At 36.8% G+C, this 24510-nt stretch overlaps 1 protein-coding gene across 1 annotated transcript in view; it reads right to left on the minus strand.

Annotated features, from left to right (window-relative positions):
* Positions 1 to 9685: 9685 nt before the first annotated feature.
* LOC115215785 (ubiquitin carboxyl-terminal hydrolase 14) overlaps positions 9686 to 24510 on the minus strand; it is a 42986-nt gene continuing 28161 nt past the window's right edge. The window contains exons 10-18 of the mRNA XM_029785084.2: positions 23180 to 23262; positions 21632 to 21663; positions 19810 to 19875; positions 18568 to 18660; positions 15485 to 15610; positions 14778 to 14853; positions 13605 to 13712; positions 11723 to 11797; positions 9686 to 10255 (exon numbers count right to left, since the gene is read on the minus strand). Of these exons, the coding sequence (XP_029640944.1) occupies positions 10191 to 10255; positions 11723 to 11797; positions 13605 to 13712; positions 14778 to 14853; positions 15485 to 15610; positions 18568 to 18660; positions 19810 to 19875; positions 21632 to 21663; positions 23180 to 23262 (724 nt within the window). The 3' untranslated portion in view covers positions 9686 to 10190. The remainder of the gene's footprint in view (positions 10256 to 11722; positions 11798 to 13604; positions 13713 to 14777; positions 14854 to 15484; positions 15611 to 18567; positions 18661 to 19809; positions 19876 to 21631; positions 21664 to 23179; positions 23263 to 24510) is intronic.

The raw sequence follows: 24510 nt of genomic DNA on the forward strand, positions 1-24510 counted from the left end.
TACAGAGCCAGAGCCAGTTTCAGCTGGGTTGGTATTGAAAGGGGTAAAAAGATCTAAAAATTTCCATCAAAATTTATTAATTTAGGTTCTAAACACCAGGTTAATAATGACAAAATTATTTTGATAAAGTTTTCATAGGTTTCAAAATTAACTGAAGCAAAAACAGAGTATATCTACAGAGATTTGATCAAAGTGTTGAAATTAATCTAAGCCGCAAACCATATAAAAACCCCCAAAGAGTGAATGAACAACAAATCAAACAAGAGACCCAAATAATTCTTACACCAGAAACAGGACTGACCGAAACATCTTGACATCAATAAATAGAAAGCAATGGAATAATCTGCTGGGATATCTCAAAGAAACTAATTAATCTTTAATCTTTTGTTTCAGTCATTAGACTGTGGGCCATGCTGGGGCAATGCTTTGAAGAATTTTTAGTGGAATGAATTGACCCCAATACTTCTATCAATCTCTTTTGCCAAACCACTAAGTTATGGGGATGTAAAGACACCAATATCAGGTGTCAAGCTGTGGTGGGACACACACACGACAGGCTTCTTTCAGTTTCCGTCTACCAAATCCACTCACAAGGCTTTGGTTGGCCCAAGGCTATCGTAGAAGACACATGTCCAAGGTGCCACGCAGTGGGACTGAACTTGGAACCATGTGGTTGGGAAGCAAGCTCCTTACCACACAGCCACTCCTGCACACCTATACTTGATTTGTTTCTTTGTTTTTTAATTAACTGCAAATCGAATAAACTTTGATGAAAATAAATTTGTAGATACTTGAGTAACAGAGTTTCTGAAAATATGTTACACCTGTTTCAATTGATTCTGAAAATAACGAAAGATTTAGTAAAATAATAATTGTTGTAATTAACTTGGTGCAAGGCCATGAAGAGGCAGGATCATTAAGAGAGCAGGCAATTAATGCTTAGCAACGTTTCCTCCATCTTCTGAATTCAATTTCTGCTGAGGTTGCCTTTGCTTTAAATCCTTTCAGGGGTCAATAAAAAGAAAGTACCAGCTGAGTAAGTACTGGAGTCAATGTAATTGACTTACCCCCCCCCCAAATTCCAGGCATTGTGTCAAAATTTGAAACTATTAACTTAGTGCTTGGATTATAAGTTAACATGGAATTTTGATGGAAGGTTTTAATATAGATTGCTTTAAAACGGGAAATTTGTATCACAAAACCAAGGGACAGTCTCTGGCGAGTTAGTACCAAAAGGGTTAAATCACACCCACCATCATTGGATGATGATGTCTGGGATTTACAGGGATTAAATAAATAAATAAAAATGACTGGATGGTCATATTTGAGATGCTTTTGACCAAAGGTTTGCTTAGCTTTTTTTAACCCTATTTCTATTGAAATACGTTGCCTGTTTCAATTAATTTTGAAAATAATGAAGAATTTAGTAAAATAATTTTGACATAATTGAAACCAGTATTTGGAATATAAATTACAAATTCTGATGGGAAAGACCACTTTAGACCAAAGTTTGTATCATAGAACCAAGGACAGTCTCAGGCAGGCTGGTTTCAAAAGGGGTCCAATAACTTTTATATTATTTATGTGAATAAGAGACAACACTGTTATATTCAATGTGAATTAACACCCAAATTTTTTGGGGTTCAAACTAAAAGATCTGAATATTTCCCCTAATGAAGTATGCATATCACAGGATGTGTGTGAGTGTGTGTGTGTGTGGTGTGTGTGTGTGTGTGTGTGTGTGTGTGTGTGTGTGTGTGTGTTGAAGGTCATGATACACAAAAACTAATGAAATTTTTGCCAGCAGGTGAATATGATTACAAGATCGTTACTTCTTATAATTGCATTAGCTCAACACGAGGACCCACCACTCCGTAAAGAAAGAAGAATGTTAATCTCTCAAATACCAAACATTTCAACAAAAATGACTGACAATTTTCTCATTCTTTCTTTTATGCAAAGGATTAAAGCCAAAGGAATTTGACTGGAAATACCTGAACGTTTATCCCCAACAGTCAGGGGCTTGCATGCACGCAATCCTCAACACTTGCCTACAGTTAGAAAAACTTTACAGGATTAATAACTCTTATCTAAATTGATCAGAAATTTGTCTCGGGCATTGTTGCTTTCTTTACATTTCTTATTATTCTTTTTTGTCTTTTTGTTTTTTGACATGCATCGTGATGAAGACATATTCACTAATCGTTTACATCATTCTTAAGAGGCAAAAATAAAAGTAAAAATACAAAAATGTAGGAACACATGATCATCAGCATTGTTAATTGAAATGAATTGGTTGTCAATGAAAGAAGTGATCTGTACAAGATGCCAAGTTCAAATCCCACCCAAATATTAATTTTCCCTGGGACCAATAAATGAAAAAATTTTTAGATATGCAATAAATGTTTTTCTTTTACTCATGTATCTTCAGACAGACATTATAAATGTGTTTCAATTCCTGGACCAGGTGATGCAGTGTGTTCTTGAACAAAACACTTTATTTCACATTGATCCAGCAAAAATGGGTAACCCAGTGATGGACGACAGATATCCTGGCTAAGGTGAGGAGATACATATATGCCACAGAAGCTGGGGAAACCAGCCTTATGAGCCTATGGCCCAGGAAGGACCTTTGATCCATTTTTTTGATGTACAGGGTGACCCAATATTCATCAGACCATTTTAAAATATAACTTTTATTTTTTACAATTAATCTTTTTGATCATTTTGTTTCAAATTATTGACATGTAATTCTTGGAAAATAATTATGGAGAAGTCTATGAGAGCAATGAGTAAAAATAATCAAGTTTTATCTACAAAATCAACAATCAATTGCGCTGACCCCAAGCGCTTCCATTTGTCATTTTGGGGCCAGACAACCACCATCTAAACAAGTGATAACTTATTTCAGTGATTTGGACAATAGTGGGATGTAACTGATTTGCCTCATGCAGGGAGGTCTCAGGACAGCATTCAGATTGCACAGCCGAGCACTGAAGAAGAGCCTTCAACAACAACAACCCAAAGGTGATTCCAGCAGCTGGGCGCATCCTTAAGCTCACTACAGAAGATCCAGAGGATGCTGAATTTATTGCTTGTATAAAGTGTAGTTAGTCTGCTGGCTTCAGTTCCTCTTCTATCAGGTATGATAAGTATGTGCTGCCCAAATCCAGGAACTGGCAAGGTCATTCCATTCTCAACTTCATTATCAGTGACAGGGCCAACTTTCATCTAAACAGTTTTGTAAACAAAATATACAATTCTGGAGGACAGGAAACCCCAAGGTAATCCCCCAATATGAGCTGCACCTCATAAAACAGGAGAAAGATACCAGGACATGCTGGAGCATTTCATGCATCCTGCAGTTGAGAACACACCAGAGGTAATGGTGACAGCAAGATTTCACTACTGCCTATACAGCTTGCCCAATGATGGAACTCTTAAGTTAAATTTTTGGACAGAGGATAATTCTGAGAAATTCTAAATTCAATTGGCCTTTTGCTCATCTGATTTTTAACAGCTCTGGACTTTATATTGTGGGGATATCTGAAAGGCAGAGAACACCATAACGAACCTTGGACGAATTTAAGGCCAACATCCATGGAGAAATTGAAGGAATAAGAAACATCATAGATTGTGATGGAATGCTCTTTGGAGAGAGCCCACCTTTGTCAAGAACAAAATGCTGGCCATTTGAAAAAAACGTAATTATGAAACTAATTAAAAATGTTTTTCAATAGGTGTAATGAGTGTAGTGGGTGCTTTTTATGTGCCGGTGGCACGTAAAAAGCACCCACTACACTCATGGAGTGGTTGGCATTAGGAAGGGCATCCAGCTGTAGAAACACTGCCAGATCAGACTGGACCTGGTGCAGCCTTCTGGCTTCCCAGACCCCAGTTGAACCATCCAACCCATGCTAGAATGGAAAGCGGGCGCTAAACGATGATGATGTGAATATTTAAGAGGGTTATCACATTCTGGAATGGTTTAGTGATTTCTGGTCCAATCTGTATATTGTTGAGAGATTTCATGACAACCAGTTGGTTGACTTTTATTTTGGATGAGGTTTATGATGTTGCAAATATTGCTGTAGCAACAACATCACCCCAGATATGGTAGTAACAATCCATTTTAGCTTTCCTTTCAGTTTTATAGAGCTGGCAACAATTGTGAGCTGAAATACTGTGGCCCTCTTGTGCTCAGGACACTGTTTTGGCTGTTGGGGTGGATGAGGAGTTTCCAAGAAATCATCAGAGATCGAGGCCAACAGTGAGGGTCATGAGGTTTGTCTTGAGGCTTTGTGTTGGTCAAGAAAAAGCAAAGTACAAGACCGTTTCCTTGTTGTGTGTAAAGTAAAATAGAAGAGTTTAGCAAGGTTGGGGGAGATCCCTTTGCAACTAGAAGGGACTGAGTAAGTACCATGCAGTTGTTGGTGTTTAACCACAGGTCACTCAACTGAACAGATCTATGATCAAAGACATTCCAGTCTTTTCATAAATCAGATACTACATTGTTCAAAATAACCTTAAATCCTTTAGCATTTAAACTGGCCACATCTGGCCCAGTTTAATGTTTTATGTTCAAATTGGCCTCATTTGGCCTCTCACACCTACCCTATAATGTTGTTCTAAAAAGTAAGCAACCACACCATTGAAATCTCAAGGCTATAATGTAGGATTAATTCAAAATAAATAAATACTACTTGTGCCAGTGCCACATTAAAAGCAGCCAACACACAGTGTCAAGTGGTTGGCATTAGGAAGGGCATTCAGCCGGAGGAACCAAGCCGGACCAGACTGGAACCTGGTGCAGCTCTCCGGCATTGGTCAAACCATCCAACCTATGCCAGCAAGGAAAACTGATGGTAAAGGATGCTGATGATGATGATGTTGATACATTTGAAAGAATAATCTGAATGCTAAAGGGTTAAGTGAGCAGAGTGTGATTTGAGGCTGTTTTTTCTAGGAAGTTGACCAACTCCATATAAGGTTCTCTGAGTGGTTGACAACAACAGGGTGGTATGCGATTCACTGCGTTTATAGCAACACTGACAACAGTTTCATTTGACTGCAACATCAAGTGGTGATGGTGAAAGATATCCATTGTTCAATGAAGAGGATTCAATTGTTCAATTCACTGAAATACACCCCCACCCCACCCATCCACCCAAATTAATATGCAAGCAGCTGAGTATTCCACAGCCAAATGTACCCTTAACATAATTCTCAGCTAGAATCAGTGTGACAAGACTGTACCAGTTGCCTCATAGGTACACTCCAGCCATCAGGCGTCCCTTCCCTTTCCGTTGACCCAATTTCACTCACAGGATTTGAAACTGAACCGTGGCAATAATGAAAGACGCTTGCCACAGATGCCACACGGCAGGATCGAACCCAGGACCTTGCGGCTACAAAGCAAACTCCATAACCATTGAGCAATATTGCATCTACAACACTGAGTACTTCCCAAGCACATGGTTTTGGGTTCAGTCCCACTGCTTGGACAAGTGTCTTCTAGAATGGCCCTGGGCTGACCACAGTCTTGGGAGTCGATTTGGCAGGCAGAAATTGAAAGAAGCTCATTGTGTGTGTGTGTGGTGTGTGTGTGTGTGTGTGTGCGCGTGTGCGAGAGAGAAAGAGTATCCAGCAGAATTAAAAATGAAACCAGTCAAGGGGATAGAGGAGACTTGGAGAGAAGACAGGTACCACCAAGCAGTATGTCTATTGAAATAGACATTGGGGTCCACCTGGATCCACCATTTTAGGCTACGAATCTGGAATGAAACACCACAAAATGTCCTGACACTCTCCCATCCCAACATATCCATTTTTTTATTTTGTGATGGTTAATAAATATCTTGACAAGAATACACATAATTCTGTTCTGTGTAAAGAATAATAGTTTGAAGATAAGACAAAATATGGGAATATATGGGCCACAGGATGGAGTTATTTAATAACAGAGGTTAGGTGTGTATGAAAAACAATGTAGGAGACTAACAGCGTTCTTGGAGAGAGAAGAGAGAGAAAAAAAATCAACAAGATTAAATCGTTTCATTGAAAAATATTTCAAATTAAGAAAAGAAAATTATAAGAGCACATCTGAACAACGTTTAGATGAACAGGTTTTAAATTGGAACGATCAAGGTTCAGGGATCTAATTCAAGATAGAGACAGAACACCAATAAACACAGGAATAATAATAATAATAATAATATTGGTTTCAAATTTTGGCACAAGGCCAGTACTTTTACGGGAGTGGGGTAAGTTGATTACATTGACACCAATGCACAACTGGTACCTATTTTATCAACGCTGAAAGGATGAAAAGTAAAGTTGACCTTGGCAGAATCTGAAAGCAGAACAAACGGAAGAAATGCTGCCAAGCATTTTATCCAAAATCCAAAACAAGAATAATAATGTTGATTAAGAACAAGAAATATTCCATAAAGCTACATTATTATTCACTATATTTGTCATTTAATAATCAAGCCGAGATAAACTAGAATAGAATACTATGGAAGTGGAGAGAAATGAGCAAATATATAATGCTGTGTGCATTGGCTCAGGTATCAGTTAATGGTTATTATAAAAAAAAAAAATCTTTGCTATTAATGTAAACAGTATATTTATTTGAAGATCAACAGCAGTTTATGTGTCCACATAAACTGCATGCGTTCAAGAACACCTGTATAATTAAACTAACATATTTACTTAAGGAGAAACTATATTCTTATTTAACTTAACGTTATCCAAAAACCTTAAAAACAATTTACTAAGAAAATCAATAGAAGATTATTGCCAATACCATTGACATTAAAGAAGGCAGGGTGAGAGAAGAGAGCTAGCAAAGATAAACAAACAGTCGTGGAAACAGAGTCAGCTTTAAAACTGACTCTTCAACAGCTGTTCATTGGGTCACATCTAACTGGTTGGCTTACGATTCATGCAAACAGAGAATCTGGTACATTGTGTGTGTGTGTGTTAAAAACTGGCACTCTTTTAGTTACGATGATGAGTGTTCTGTTTGGTCCGATCAACAGCACAGCCTGCTCATGAAATTAACAGGCAAGTGGCTGAGCACTCCACAGACATGCGTACACTTAACGGAGTTCTCAGGGGTATTCAGTGTGACATCAAACATGACAGGGCTGACCCCTTTGAAATACAGCATCTTGCCACTGGGTACGAAACCCACAATCTGAAGGTCGTGGCCAGATACTCAACCACTAAACAAGCACCGTTACTATGTGTGTGTGTGCACATGTGTGTATGTAAAGATATATATATATATATATATATATATATATATATATATATATATATATGTAAATAAAAAGGGCAAGCAACAGGTTGCTTAGCCACATACCAAAAAATTAGAAATAGCAGTCAAAGACTGCTTATTTGACCGCGGTCTTTGACTGCTATTTCTAATTTTTTGGTATGTGGCTAAGCAACCTGTTGCTTGCCCTTTTTATATATATATATATATATATATATATATATATATAAAATTTAAAACTAGGATAAAATCTTCATAAGAAATTATCAAGTAGTTAGCATGAAAAACCTCATAAGAGTAAAAATCTGTAAATTTTTTCACTTGAATATATTTGTTTATATTATATAGAGGGCATTATTACACATAAATGCCACACACTAGGAGGGACTCTTAAAGTCAAAACTACCAAAATAAACATATCGTACCGAATGCAAGTCTCGAAGCAAGTCATTTAAAAACAGAATATAAATTATAAATCTTGAATACGCTGTACTGACGAGTAAGGGACGCAGCCACTGCGTTGATTATGAAATCACTGGAGATCTACAGCTAAATTCTGTTTTCAAATGACTTGCTTCAAGACTTGCATTCGGTACGGTATGTTTATTTTGGTAGTTTTGACTTGAAGAGTCCCTCCTAGCATGCGGCATCTAAATAATATATGTATAAATTAAATTAGAGATAAAACCACTATTAGGCAAATCAAACAGTGAAAAACATAAACCAAAACATAAAAATAAAATAATTAATATAAATCATCATCATCATCATCGTTTAACGTCCGTTTTCCGCGCTAGCACAGGTTAATATATATATATATATATATATATAAAACCTTTTGAAAAGGTTCCTACCGATAATGGTTATATTTCCATACTGAAATCTACCCAGAAATAATTGTTGATTTTGAAATTAATAATTATTTACCCTTATATTATTCCAGCAATATTATCTATTGCGTCTCTTGCTCTCTCTGCCATTCCTTGTACATCGGACAAACGGGACACCGCTTGGCTGACCGGTTCGCGGAACACCTTCGTGACATCCGCCTTGCGAACAACACACCGGTCTCACGCCATTTCCGCTCCACCGGTCACTCCTTGCAACACCTGTCTGTGTTCGGTTTGTCCTTACACAGAGGCCATCTGGATTCCCGTTTGCGCCGTGAACAGGAATTAATCTTCTCTCTTCGCTCTTATACATCATTTGGTCTCAACTCCCCACCTCCTCATCTAACCTCCCCCCGACCCCTACTTCTCTTCAGTCTTTCATCCTTTCACCCCTACTCCTCTTCCCTTTTTCTCCCTCCCTCCTTCTTCCCTCTTTCTCTCTGCTCCTTCACTCCCCTTCTCTCCCTCATCTCCTCTCTACACTACACCATACGACTTTACACATCACATCATATATACATACACACGTCCAGACCTCTCATACGCACTACATACTCTCTCATACACACACACACACTCTTATGTTGGAGCGAGGTCATTTAACCCAATTATCTCCCCTAATTTCGCTCTTGCGTCTCACGTTTGATCTTTGATTTCTGGCCAAAATCAGATCGCCATGTTGATTCGCTAGCCTCTGCACGCATTTTTTTCTCTCCTTGTTTCTTTCTGTTTCTTTTCTGTGTATCTTTCTGTTGAAGAGCGTAGGCTCGAAACGCTAAAGACTTGTTTTATTTATATTTCCAGAGCGCCATACTAATACAATTGTTTGTTTGTATTCCACCTGCCTTTGTCTTTTGTTTATTTCCGTAAACCTGCCTTCGTCTTTTGTCTATTTTCATAAAGCTTCCTGTTATATATATATACATATATATAGGCGCAGGAGTGGCTGTGTGGTAAGTAGCTTGCTAACCAACCACATGGTTCCAGGTTCAGTCCCACTGCGTGGCATCTTGGGCAAGTGTCTTCTGCTATAGCCCCGGGCCGATCAATGCCTTGTGAGTGGATTTGGTAGACGGAAACTGAAAGAAGCCTGTCGTATATATGTATATATATATATATATATATATATATATATATATATATATATGTATGTGTGTGTGTTTGTGTGCCTGTGTTTGTCCCCCCTAGCATTGCTTGACAACCGATGCTGGTGTGTTTACGTCCCCGTCACTTAGCGGTTCGGCAAAAAGAAACCGATAAAATAAGTACTAGGCTTACAAAGAATAAGTCCCGGGGTCGATTTGCTCAACTAAAGGCGGTGCTCCAGCATGGCCGCAGTCAAATGACTGAAACAAGTAAAAGAGTAAAAGAGTATATATATATATATACACACACACACACAGACACAAATGCATTTCAGTGTGTAGGAATGTGTTTATGCAAGCCTCTGTCCGTGTGTGTGTGTGTAAATAAACATTAAAAAAAAAAAAAAAAACGAAGCATGAACAATTTCTTATGAACGAAGCTGACTTTATATACTGCTTTTTAACTGGTTATGAAAGGGTTTACAGCAGCAGTCTAAAAAGGTGGGGGGCTTTTTTTTTTTCTTTTAATTACAAGACAATTACAATCCACCAAATAGACTGAACATCAGAGAATGTAAAAAAAACATTCAACGTTAATTATTAACCACAAAAAAAAAATAAAACATTGCAAAATTTGCACTTGAAGCTTTTGTTTGCTTGCTTTGGTATTTCTTTCTTGGTTTTATTCAATGTGTTGTTGCTGTTGCTGCTGGTGGTGGTCATCTTGTAGCTGTTAGATTTCATAAACGATCCTGTTGTGCCATGGGTGTTGAGGCTCATAACTTTGAGAGGCACAGAAAATGTTTTTTTGAAAAAAAAATAAAAAATAAAACAGGAACTGTATTTCCTTTAATTGAAAATGAATAAGCAATTCTTCTTAATCTTGCAGAAGCCTTCTGCCTGCCTGCTCGCAGACCCCCATCTCTTGGTCACCTACTTCTCTTCCAGTTGCAATGGTCGTGGACCATATAGGAGCACATAGGCACAATGCCAATCACCTGCAGCAGAGAAATTAAAAACAACAATTAAAAACAAAAAACATTTGATTGAAATATTAATGAATGGTTTTGGTTAGGCATTGGCAGCTAATTAACTGATCCACACAAAACAGAAATTACCTGCCAGGGCCGCTGACTGGCTCCCGTGCTCGTAGTACATGAAAAGCACCATTTGACAGTGATCATTACCAGCGTCGCCTTACTGGCACGTGAAAAACAACATTTGAGCGAGTTGTTGCCAGTGCCACTGGATGGCTCCTGTGCAGGTGGCACATAAAAACATCATTTGAGCGTGGCCGTTGCCACTACTGCCTGACTGGCCCTCGTGCCTGTGGTATGTAAAAGCACCCACTACACTCTCGGAGTGGTTGGTGTTAGGAAGGGCATCCAGCTGTAGAAATTCTGTCAGATCAGATTGGAGCCCAGTGCAGCCATCTGGCTCGCCAGTCCTCAGTCAAACCATCCAACCCATGCCAGCATGGAAAGTGGATGTTAAACAATGATGATGATCCAAACATCTTCGGCTACACACATGAAATGATACCAGATCCAATCTCTTGTATCCCTTGGAAGTACATGAGAACACAAGACCCACATAACACAAGAGTTTTAAGACTGCATGATGAAGCAGTGGTTCTCAACCATTTTTGGCTTATGGAGCCCTTTTGATTCTTATTTGACTTAGGTGACCCTTAAAGTCAGTTGACATTTAAAAAAAAACCCTATTTTTAAAATCAAATGTTATGAATTGTATAAAAGAATTGTTAAAATATTTCGTATATTGTGGAAGTATAACCAAGATATTGCAGTGGTATTTTAAAAGCAAAATCTTATAGGGACCTCCAAGGGCCATAAGGACCCTGGCTGAGAACCAGGGTGATAAATTATGCCCCAGGTTAGCTCAATAATAGCTTCTAAGTTTAAATAAGCACAGGTGTAGCTGTGTAGTTAAGAAGCTTGCTTCCAAATCATATGGTTTTGGGTTCAATCTCATTGTGTGGCACCTTAGGCAGGTGGTGTCTACTACAGCTCCAGCCCAACCAAAGCCTTGTGGGTGAATTTGGTAGATGAATTCTGAAAAGAAGGCCATTGCATGTGTGTGTATTCCATTAACCCACAGTTAGGTGAACTAAGATGATGTCATCTTACCTTTGTTATCCATTTCTCTCATGGTTGAGGGCACCAACCCCGGTGCCACATTGAGGATTATTCACTTCAGAAATCAATTACTGTTGCTGATTTCTTGTCTTTATTTTAGTCATTGGTGATTAATTCTCTCTCTCCCTTATCCTTACAACCAGACCCACCCCCCATGTTCAAGAATCCCACCCCATCATTGACCATAGATTTGTCCATCAGGAGAGTGTACTGAGAGTGCCTGATGGAATATAATGTACTTCACAGCTAAAGGTGTATCCCACTTTATTCGGGGTCGAGAGTGAATATGCAATAATATTTGTTACGTACCACCACCAGATAATTTCAAAATGTCTTCAGATAAAATTGGAGATACTTTGTCATCATCAAACATAATCCATTCATCTAAGAAAACAGATCAAGAATTAATAACGAACATTTAAAAAACATTTTTTAAATCAGGTTTTTAAAGTGATATTCTTTCAGATATTATAAACTAATTATAGACACCCATTATAGACAGCAATAACTAATTATAGACACCCATTGTTATACACAGCAATAACTATAAACATCAAATGTTAAAGAGTAAATAGATCTTGCCAAACTGCTTCGAATCATTATTTAGCTTTTATTATTATCAAATATTAAGAAATTTAACAAAACTATTTTGCATTGAAACATTACAATTCAAACTAAACAATCTATACTGAAAAGAAAATGATCACTGCAAACAATTCTTACAAAGATTTCCTTTCACAAATGTTTTCTAGATAGCTATGTAATATTTCTTGCCAGTGGCATGTAAAAAGCACAATTCAAGCGTGGTTGTTGCCAGTGCCGCCTGACTGGCTCTTGTGCTGGTGGCACATAAAAAGTACCATTTGAGCATTGTTGTTGCCAGTGTTGCCTGAGTGGCACATAAAAAGCACCATTCAAGTGTAGTCGATGCTAGTACCACATAAATGGCCCTCGTAGCACATAAAAAGCACCCACTACACTCTCGGAGTGGTTGGCATTAGAAAGGGCATCCAGCTGTAGAAACTCTGCCAGATCAAGATTGGAGCCTGATGTAGCCTTCTGGCTTGCCAGCCCTCAGTCAAACCGTCCAACCCATGCCAGCATGGAAAGCAGACGTTAAACGATGATAATAATGAAACAAGTTCATCATTAAAGGATTTTTAGTGATTTATCATGTAGTGGCTTTGTCTTGAATCAAAAGCAGCAACAGACTCAGTTCCTGTGTAGCTTGCTCACCATTTCTTCTACAGCACATAGTACTATTGTTTTGGTATGAGCCAATGTGGAAGCCTATATGGGGTTGATGAAACTCTTAGGAATAACAGCCAACTTTTCTCACATCACCTCTGTATCCTCTTAAAAATTAGACACATTGGATAATGTAACTCTAGATATACTATGCTTGAAAAAGAAAGATGAGGTCTTTCAGGTAGAGCCAGTTAATGACGATCAATAATCACCAAATGATAAAAAAAGAGGTAAAAAAAAAGCCATTCAACATTGTCATCTGCCAAGCAGTTCTCTACTACTGCTACTACAAAGTTACCTTTTCTGTGGTCTCTATTTAGCAGTAATAATTTAGAGTGAGCCAAGAAAAGTCCAACATCCCGTTTGGTGACAGACTAAAACTGACCAATCAACTACAAGACAAAATAAACTGTTGGCTCATTGATTCTGACGGCCTTCAATAATATTGCTTTTATAGGTTGGCAAGTCTTACCAGGATTCACTGTACTTTTCATCACTCTGAGACTGATAGGGCAAGTACCAGTAATATGATAGGGTTTAAGTTAATTGATTATACCTTACTTTGTTCAAAAATTAGATCTGTTCCTTTGGTAACCAAAATAATTCACTCCAAAAACCCCAAACGAGGAAACGCAAATCAACAAGACAAGTATGTAATAATCCATATACATATCATTTATCAGGTAACCTTGTTGGCTCCACTGGTGGTTTATACATCCTGACAATAGCTTTTGATTATCTTTGCCCAGTTCATGGCAGCAGAGGTAACCTAAGGGTCACTAATCCTTTCAGGAGAGCAGCAACATAAAAAACTCAACCAGCTGAGATGCTCAGTGTTTGAGAGGCCAACAATTTCGGTTGTGTGAGGAGACTGACTGGAAATTCTGAAAGAAGATTAAGTCAACTGAATGGATAGCAATTGAAAAAATGCCAAAAAACTCACCACCCTTCTTCCGAATCCAAGCTACGTAATGTCCACTGGAACTTGAACGACCTTTGTGTGTTAGAACAGCCTTCAGTTCATAGAAGCCACTGTTGTTAGAACCTTCATCTGAAACAGAACATTTTAAAATCTTCATTTCTTGCAGAGATCTAGAGACGTCAGAGTTAGAGGAGAGGGAAACAGGATGTGGAGACATTCATTCATTCTGCAGATCAGTTTGATTTAACATTGGATGAGATTAACAATTTGGTTACACCTTTATCATCACCAGTCTAAAGTCTACTATTCCATGCTTGTACCTGTCAAATGAGAGACTACAGTGAAGCAGAATGTTCTGCATCCGTTTGCCCTCCCTCATGTCAGCCCTCATCTGTTTCCAAGCAGCAGAATAATCCCTCAGTCTTTGAAAACAACAAACAGCCCAGACACGTTTTTACAAAGGACTGCAAACAAATAATGCAACATGTCAAGAAAGCCTAGACATGCTTTTCTGGTGGACAAACACCACCATCAGGATAGGTGAGGTGAAATACAAATCACTCTCTCACTCACACACGTACACACGCATGTTGGGCTTCTTTCAGATTCTGTCTACAGGATATTGGTCGAACTGTAGCTCGTGTCAAGGATTCAAGGAACAGAAATAAGAAATTACAGTAAGAACTAAAGGATCTTTACCTTTTGACCGACAGATTTAAAAAATAATTTTTTGACACACAAAATAAACAAAATAAACTGAAACGCTAAAAGCAAATGAAAATAATTTAACAAAGAAAATAAATTAGACATTGGTGTATCTCTAACGAAATATGTCAGAAATAACAGTGACAAACGAAATATACACCGCCAGAACTTCTTGTTGACAAACAACAGCAGTAATTGTATTCACCTCAATAGACGTCATTGGTTGGTTGAAATTACCGAAATACGATAACTTTAACAACAAATAACTTCCATATTACAGATTTTTCTCAACAATGCCAAGAGTAAACAATATTTTATGTGACACATTCTACCAATATACGAAGTTTGAAAGTGTTTAGTTACAAAAATCAAATTTTTAAATCTGTAGGTCAAAAGGTAAAGATCCGAACTAAAATGAAGAATTCACAAAATATTCGTTTATATAAAAAAAAAAAAAAACCTAAATGCATTTACATTAGTGTCACTTACCTCCAGAGAAAGAATATGCTTCTGTTTTTAACTTCCTTGCTTCAAGAGCTTTAGCATATTCTTTGTCATATTTCGCCTGAAAGAATCACATGGAAAAACATCCTAAGAGATGAGACGCAACAAATATGCTGTAATGACATCGTTTTCAAATTAACGAAGCCACAAGATGAACCGATAGATAAACTAATCTAAAGCAATGGAGTCTGCTTATTTATCTAATTATAAGAAAACTAAATGATGAGCAATTAAAATGACCAAAGAAAATATATGCTATACTTTGAATTATAAGAACAAAATTGAAATTTCAAAGGTGTAACATTTTTTAATATCTCAAAATCAGTAAAAACAAGCAACATCTCCCTCAAAATAATATGGCAATCTTTTCTTATGTTATGACATCAGCACTAAGCAAATTACAGTAAGTACTCATTAAATTATATTAGATATTCATTAAATATCCATTAAATTATATCACATATCCTTTAAATTATATTAAATATCCGTTAAGTTATACTAAACGTTCATTAAATTCTATTAAATATTCATTCAATAAAATGTTTTCTGTGTTTAGATACAATATATACAAAATTTATATAAATCTCATAAAAATGAATTTTCCCAAGATATTTTGCCTGAGAAAAAGAAAATTATAATCCATTTAGACTGAATTAAGCTAAAGAGTAGAAACTGATAAAACTGAATCTAACCTTGCTCTGTTCTTCTGCTTTTCTATCTTCCATTATTTTATACTTATCACGGGTTGGAACCAATTTTTTCTGTAATTCTTCAGTACATAAATCATAGACATCAAGGTTTAACGGGAATTTGACATCCTGAAATTTTGAGGAAGAATTAAAACTGAACCAAACAATAAATAAAATGCAGAAAGAATGAAAATACACAAAAATATATTTACTGAGAAATTAAATCCAAGACAGATTATAGAAAAAGAAAAAGAGGTTATTCAGTAAGACCATCAACATCTTTTTAACAATATTCCCTCTTCCTTGCTTGCAAGAGTCAGATGGAATTTGTTGTTGCAGATTTTTTTTACAGCTGGATGCTCTTCCTGTTGCCAACCCTCATCCGTTTCCAAGCAAGGTGATACTTCCCCCATGGCCAGACATGTTTTCATGAAAGATTGAAAACAGCACACTACTTCCTTGCACCATTCGCCAGGATCAAGGCATCACCAACAGATGGTGGGTGCAGTGATGCATTGTCACAGTGCACATCCCCATACTACCGCTAATTCCTTGTCTTGATTTTGTGGGATAATTGTAAAGGAGTGATACCTTCACAGTATGGGGATATGCACTGTAACAGTGCATTGCTGCACCCATCACTTGGTGGTGATTCCCTACTCCTGGCAAATAGTTCAAGGAAGTAGTGCCACACAAATTGACACACAAGTCAGGCTTCTTTCAGTTTCCATCTGCAAAATCCACTCACAAGATTTTAGTCAACCTGGTGCTAGAGAAGAAATCTGCCCAATAGCACCTTAGGCAGGTGTCTTCTATAGCCCCAGGTGGCTGACAAAGCAAACTTCCTATCACACAGACACACCTGCAACTAAAAGTCTGATGCTTCACGTAATTTAGCAGTTCAGTAAAAAAGACCAATAGAATAAGTACTAGGCTTACAAAGGATAAGTCTTGGGGTCGATTTGTTCGACTAAAGGTGGTGCTCCAGCAAGGCCACAGTCAAATGACTGAAACAAGTAAAAGACTATGCTCAACCAACTGAGCTATGCAGGCAGGCCACAACAAAGAAACTAGAATTAACCTGTCAGGGAATACATTAGAATATTGAGCCCTGGACAATTGTCCCTTGACCTTTGGATTATGACTTGAAAGCATTATTTAATAATTACACATGGAAGAATGAACAAGAAATAATTTCCATCAAAAGTCATAATTTGAAAGCAAAAAAGTTCTTAGCATTATTACAGAGAAAGGACGAAGCAGTGCCAATTGCATAAGCAAGAACTCTGAGAGAATGACAGATTAATGTGATTGGTGCTGCAGATGTAGGACTTGCAAAGAACGTTAAAGCAAATGGTTGCAGGCGGCAAGCCTCGGCTGGTGAAGTTGATAAGATAGCAGTTTACAGCTTGAAGGTCAGGGTTTCAAATTTTATTGTTGGCAATGTGCTGTGTTGATGCAAAGATAATCAACATCTGATGATGCTGTCTAACTAGATGTCAATAGCTATGTTAGTGTTAATGTATTTAATGAAAGGAGGATCAAAAAGCTAATTAGAAATAATTATGTACTGAAGACAACATTAGCTCGATGACTAATGATATTTTCATCATTTTGGAAAGTAGGGGAGACAACTGCACACGTTTCTGTCTTATTAGAATCTCCTCAACAAATCATACAGCTCACCATACTAAGTAAATGTAGCAATGGCTGTGTGGGCCATGTAGTTCAAACGTGGTTTCAGGTTCAATCCCATTGTGCAGCACTTTGACTAAGAGTCATCTAATATAACTCCAGGCCAACCAAAGACTTGTGAGTGGATTGGGTTAGACCCATTAGTTCTACAGAGAGATCCAGGTTTTATTGCAGTCTTTGGAATGCTAAGTCTGGAAATGACATTTTACTGAGAGAAAGAATTTGATAAAGAATAGAAAGATAAGCTCAACCCCTTTTGCTACTATATTCCTCTTGAAATAAACCCTTTTTGTTCAAATAAATTTTGAAGCTGATGAATTTAGTAAAATAACCTTACCATTCTTTGTGCTTGGAACACAACTTGGCATGAAATTTTGATGGAAGGTTCTTCAGATCACCATAAAACTTAATACAAAAATTTGCATCAGAGAAGCAGGGGTGGTCTTAGATGGATTGGTATCAAAAGAGTTAAGAGTAGCGTTTAGACACTAGAGAAATATATATAGTGTACAAATACCTCAAATTCTATCAAACAGTGAGAAGATAATAACTTAGTGGAAACAGCAATTAAAATTCCAACTAACGAGGACAGTGAATGTTCTCAGATGATGGCCTTCGTTATAGCAAATATCTTGATTATGAGCTTCAAATGATGATGATACACTAGTTGAAGAGGTAAGCAAATGTCAATCAAATATATATATATCGATGCCAGTGCCTGCTGACTGGCTCTCATGCCGGTGGCATGTAAAAAGCACCCACTACACTTATGGAGTGGTTGGCGTTAGGAAGGGCATCCTGCTGTAGAAACATTGCCAGATCAGATTGGAGCCTGGTGAGGCCTCCTAGCTTGCCAGTCCTCAGTCAAACCGTCCAACCCATGACAGCATTGAAAACGGACGATGATGATATATAAGAATTAAAAGGAAGTAGGCAGAGCAACAAGCTTGACTACTGGAGTCATCGGTACCTTACAAATTGTTCCTGCCTTGTTAAACAGCCGTCCTTCTTTTGATCCTTTACTTCATTAGTCAATTAGTAAGTTATCAAAGAAGTCAAGTCATTAACTTTTACTAATCAGAGACATCTATTAATGAATGACTAGCTGTATTGACTTCCAAATAAAATCAGTGAGAGCCAACTTCCATTTGGAGTCACAAACACAAAAAGTTGATTTCAACATTGCAAGCTAAGAAACACTCCTCAGTTTCAGAGTGTTGCCACTACTTCCATTAATGGTACCCATTTACAGCTAGGTGGACTGGAACAATTTGAAAGTATCACAACCACAGAACCAATAAGATACAAACTGCTGCCTATATCTCAGATGTTGTTTATGAACGCAGTTACCTTTGACCTCATTTTAACAAATAGCAAAGACAAAGCGTTACCTTGAGAATTTTTGCATTGATTGATTCCTTTTCTTTGTAGAAAAACCTAACAAATTGGATTGATAAATAGCCAGGTAGTCGACTGATTTTACTCTAGAAATTGAGAAAAAACAAAAAAAAAAGAGGGAAAAAAGTTTAAATTAATTAGATACACATAAAAAGAGAAATATACAAGTAAACATGGTTGAAACTAAAATTGTAAATTTAATGCAAGTGTCTGTGTAGTTGAGAGATTTACTTCCCAACCACATTGTCTCAGGTTCAATCTCAGTGCATGACTTTTTCAGGTAGTGTCTTCTATTATAGCCCCAGGCCTTGTGAATGTAGTGGGTAAATAGAAATTGAAAGAATCCATCATATGTCTGTGTGCATGCATTTATATATATATATATATATATATATATATATATAATAGAGTCCAGTGATGGCTTAATTAGCCAAAATTTTGAAGTTACTGTCAATACAATTCTTTTTGAAGAATAATAAATTTGGACTTTACCAAATATATTGAGTAATACTTCAATTTATTGTACAAGTGTTTTTATTTTATCGTAGAATCAAACAATGTGTGTGTAGGTATGCATAGGCAAAAGTGTGCATGTGTGTGTGTGTGTGTATATACACACACATATACATACACATGTATATGAAGCATGATAGAGGAGATACATGGCTACTTTGCATTCTAGGGGCAGTGGGGGTAGGAGCAGCTGGAATGAGAGATAAAGATGGTGGTGACAAGATGTTAGGGCAAACCCTCAAGTTTCAAGGTGAACAGTAAACGGAATAGCAATCACAGATTAGGAAGGGTATGTGGGTAAGATGGGTATTCAGAAGGGAGGTAGGGAAAGCTTGACAGGGACAGATTGGGTACACAGGAAAGGCCAGGGGTGTATAGGGAACCTAACACTTTTAGAATCTCGAGTGTGTATGCATGGATGTTTGCACTGATTTCTAGGAAACTCCTGACTTACAACCAAATAAACCCATCATTTTCTGTAGTTAACTGACATGTATAATCTGCTTTTATTTCTAATGCAGCAATGCTTTCCTTTAACTGGGAAAAAACTCCTCAAAAACATTAACTTGATAGTACCACCCAACCTAAACTAACATTGAATAGTAAGCATAATGACCTCACTGAAAAAATATACAAGCAAGATTAAAATTCAGTCCATTGCTGGTATTGAACCCTCTTCTTAGCTTCAAATAAACTCACTGAAAAAGACAGAATGTACTCACTGATTTGGTGTATTGTGCATCTCTGCCTAAAGATGGTGAAAATTTTGTGATGGTTTCTTCAAGACCCTGTAGAACAGAAATACTATTATTTAATATGAAGACAGGAAATTCTGACCTAAATTAGATAATTTGCATACTTAATACAAGTTTTTCATGGATTGTGTTAATTTGAAAATTCCTGGCCAACTAAAAACATGTTTCATGCAACAAACCGCATAAGACAAAAGTTGTGAGAGGGGAAGAATATGGGATTTGGGGAAAGATGTTTCTACAATGTCTATAAGTATCTTCAAAATTCTATTTCAGCATTTCATTCTAGAAAGATCAGGAACTTGTAAAACCAGAGAATTTATCCCTTTTGATAACAAACCTGTCTAAGACTGCCCTTGATTCTCCAACACAAATTTCATATTTTGAAGTGATTTAAATTAAAAACCTTCCATCAAAATTCTGTATTTATGTTCCAAACACCAGCTTAACAATGGCAAAATCATTATTATACTAAATTCTTCATTATTTTCAAAATAGAAATAAAGGCAGCTTGTTTCAATTGAAATATAGTAACAAAAGGGTTAATTAGATGATTAAAGATGATAATGGCACCTGTGCTGGTGGCACGTTAAAGAACCCATTACACCCTCGGAATGGTTGGCATTAGGAAAGGCATCCAGCAGCCATAGAAAACAATGCCAAATGAGAGTGGAGTCTGGTGCAGCCTTCCAGCCTGGTCAAACTGTCCAACCCATGCCAGAATGGACAATGGACATTAAATGATGATGGTGATTGAAAGTACAAATAAAGGTGTGAATTACAAAGATAATCCTGTCGAGCCAAGATAATACTTGGATTAAGAGGAATAATAAGCTGAGCTCCAACAGAGCTGAACAAAAAGAAAAAGGGGCCTGTTGTAATATTTGATGCTGTTTGCACTCCTTGAGCAAGGCACTTCATTTCATAATGCTCCATCCTGCTCAGGAGTGAATGAGCATCAGTCGACTGCTGGCTCATGCAGCTTGGGCTGCTATATCAGTGTCCCACTGAGTCGAGAGGCTCACGACTATGTTGACCCCTAAAATACCCAGCAAAAGCATGGGACATGCTAAAGGATCATACTCGCTTGTTAGTGATAACAAAACTTTTCTGTTTTGCTTAAATTATGAAATAAATTTATCCAACAGCTAAGACTAAGGTACATGGGGTATGAAGTAAAAACCAAAATATAATAGTGGCCTCCTCTCCTGAAGAAATGCCAACAATAAGAACTGCGTATAAGAAATATGATGTTCAGCAATGGCCTTAATATTGCCATCAAGGTGACATTAAATGAAGATCAATAGAGTGACTTCAATGGTTTATCATGAAACTAATGTAGAGTCTATCTAAAATTTACAATTCTTAGTGGTTGCTTAATCCTTCAGCATTTAAAGCAGCCAAATCTGACTAAAATATTTTACATGTTTTATGTTCAAACTAGCCAGATCTGGCCTCTCACACCTACCCTACAATGCCATTCTAAAAATAAACAATCGCATCATCAAAATCTCATAACTTCGAAATATGATTAATTTAAAACAATGTGAATCAATAAGTTTTACATTTGATGGAGTAATCTGAATGCTAAAGGGTGAAATATTTTATTAGAAAATTATTCTCAGGAAAAAAAAAAAAAAAATCACTGAAATTCAAGTAAGAAATATATTTTAGAATAACCTAAGATATAATCATGAAAATTATAATCTTTAGAAAAGACAACGATTTTTTTTCCAGCTATATTCAAATATATATAAACATATATAGACAAAAAACAATATAGAAAACTTACAGATTTTAATCCTGCTTGCATATACCTGACCTCTGCAAAGACACAATACACAAGAAGTTAATTTGATATCTCCTCTAAGTTTAAATTAACGAATTACATTGCATTATTACAGAGAATATATTTCATTTGTCTTGATTAAGTACAATCAAAATCACTGAATAGTTTATTAGTGAAAGGATATGAAAAAAAAAGTGGCAGGCTGGAAATTTTTTCTAATTAAAGAAATTAAGCATGCAATTTCATAATATGTTAACACTAGCACTATGACCCGGGTCATAGTGCTAGTGCATGTACACATACACGCGAGTACTGTCCAAATCTCCAACCAATCACATACAGCTAGCTGGCATTCAATTGGCGTATCAAGTTTCGGGCATTTTGATTGGGTTTTGGATAGAAAATTCACAAAAAAAGTCACTTCTATTGATTTTTTAATGGCTTTGCAGGGTGACTGGGGAAATGTAACGATGTGCACGACCACCCTTGGATGGTTTTGAATGACCATAGAAAGTGTGAGCCCTCTAACTGAAAAATTGTGGATCTGTATAAAGGACACACACAAAGACAGACATTTTGCCGTTTATATATAGAGAGATACATTTAATTATGCTCTGCATTTTTAGGTGGTCAATATAGCAATCAAGTGGTGGTTATTCAAAAACAGGCAAAGACAAAATTTGCACAAATTTCCGCACATATCCACAGTAAAGAGAGATGGAACACTGATGGGTGAGTAATGATCATCAACAGTAGGACCAGACTCACTTCTCTGGCATTTTGACTACTTTACCAATAAAGAACTGGTAGTTCTAAAGATTTCTAATCCATCCTAGGAACTATTTCACATGAATGGTTGTTTTAATTTTTTAACCCTTTTGTTACCATGGCGCTTTTTAAACCCGCTGCCTTTGTTTCAATAATTTGCTGAAAATAATGAAGAATTTAGTAAAATGAGTTTGTCATTATTAAGCTGGTGACTGAAGGGGAGATAACCACTCTGAAATGCTTGCATCTCACAGTCTGAGTAGATGGCACTGCGAGCTGATTTAGGTGTACTTGCACCATTTGTCTACAGTGAGAAATTTTCTCCCTGACAAAACACAGGGAATGGCTTGTTTACGGGTTCAAACATGCCACACACATATTTGAACTGGTCATAACATTGCTTAGCACTCCCACTTCATATTAAACTGGTGTTTCAAACAAATTATCATGGAATTTCGATGAGTTTTAACTGAGATCAGTTTGAAACAAAGTTTATATACTAAAACCAGGGGCAGTCTCAGGAGGGTTGGTCCTGAAAGGGTTAAGCTGATTAACCCTTAACAATAGCATTGTTTTAACAACTTTTCCATGCTTGCATTGATCAGACAGAGTTCACCCAGGAAGATTCTTTCTATGATCAGACGCCCTTCTTGTCACCAACTTTCACCCTTTTCCAAAGATAATATTTCCCCATGGCTAGATGCATTTTTGAAGAATATTAAACCCTGAAACCAAAAGTTTCCACACATAAATATTTGAATAAAACAAAATTTGATAACTAACCTTTTTCAATGAAACAACTGAGCTGATAAAATTTCTCAACTGATTTTGAAACGTCTTCATCCGTCATTTCACTACATTTCATTCTAGTAGCAGAGTCAAGGACATTTCACAGAAAACAATTGAATATAGACAATGGGTTCAGATTTAGGGAAGAATAACTATTGAAATATCTACTATCTTTTGAAAAGACTAAAGATTATGCTGAATAAATATGAAAAAATACAACATTGTATGTGTGTGTGTGTGTATATATTAATGAAACCATAATTAAAATAAGGTTTTGGTGTCATGAGGACAGATGGACAATAAACATATTCTGTTGTTCATCATCATCATCTTTGTTTAGCGTTCGCTTTCCATGCTGGCATGGGTTGGACGGTGCAACTGGGGTCTGGGAAGCCAGAAGGCTGCACCAGGCTCCAGTCTGATTTGGCAATGTTTCTACAGCTGGATGCCCTTCCTAATGACAACCACTCCAAGAGTGTAGTGGGTGCTTTTACATGCCACCGGCACAGGTGCCAGACGAAGCTGGCAAACGGCCACAAGCGGATGGTGCTTTTTACGTGCCACCAGCATCGGTAATGATTACAATTGAAAAATATATATCCTGGATTAACAATGACAACAGATGTGTGTAGAATATTTATATATATATATATATATATATATGTATGTATGTATATTGTTGGCATATATATATATATATATATATATATATATTATATATATATATATATATGTATGTATATTGTTGGCATTCTTGGTTTGCAAGATTCTTGATGTGAATTCGTGTGTTGAAAGAAATATTACTGAACCTTGGGAGGGGTATTATGGCCGGTAATAATAAACACATGCACTGTTTTGGTCCTTTATTGTTATTGTTAGTTAATGGGTGATTAGCCGTTTTTTTATTAGTTTTTCAAACTCATTTGTTAAAACACTTTGCTCAAACAATTAATCATTCAAATGTTCAGTATTGTTAATGTTGTCATTGTTCTTTTTTTTTTTGTCTATTTCATCATATTGTTGCAATCTCTTCCGTGACACGTCTCCCTAATTCCATTTCTTTTGAACTTATGTTATAGCATTGGGATTCATCAGAGATGAGTATGAGTGTGTGTGTATGTCTGCATGTGTCTGTTTATTCATAAGTGTGTGCATCCATACGTGTGTTTTTTAAATACTGTCATTTTCCATATGAGATAGCAGTTTTGGCTTTCTTTGTTCCCTTTGCAGATGCACACTTTCATCCATATAACATTTCTCTCAAAGACAGTTTAGCTGTCTTCTTTGTTTGATAAATGTTGAATAAATTCATATCTATAATATAA

This window comes from Octopus sinensis, linkage group LG9 (assembly GCF_006345805.1).
Source record: "Octopus sinensis linkage group LG9, ASM634580v1, whole genome shotgun sequence".
NCBI lineage: Eukaryota > Metazoa > Mollusca > Cephalopoda > Octopoda > Octopodidae > Octopus > Octopus sinensis.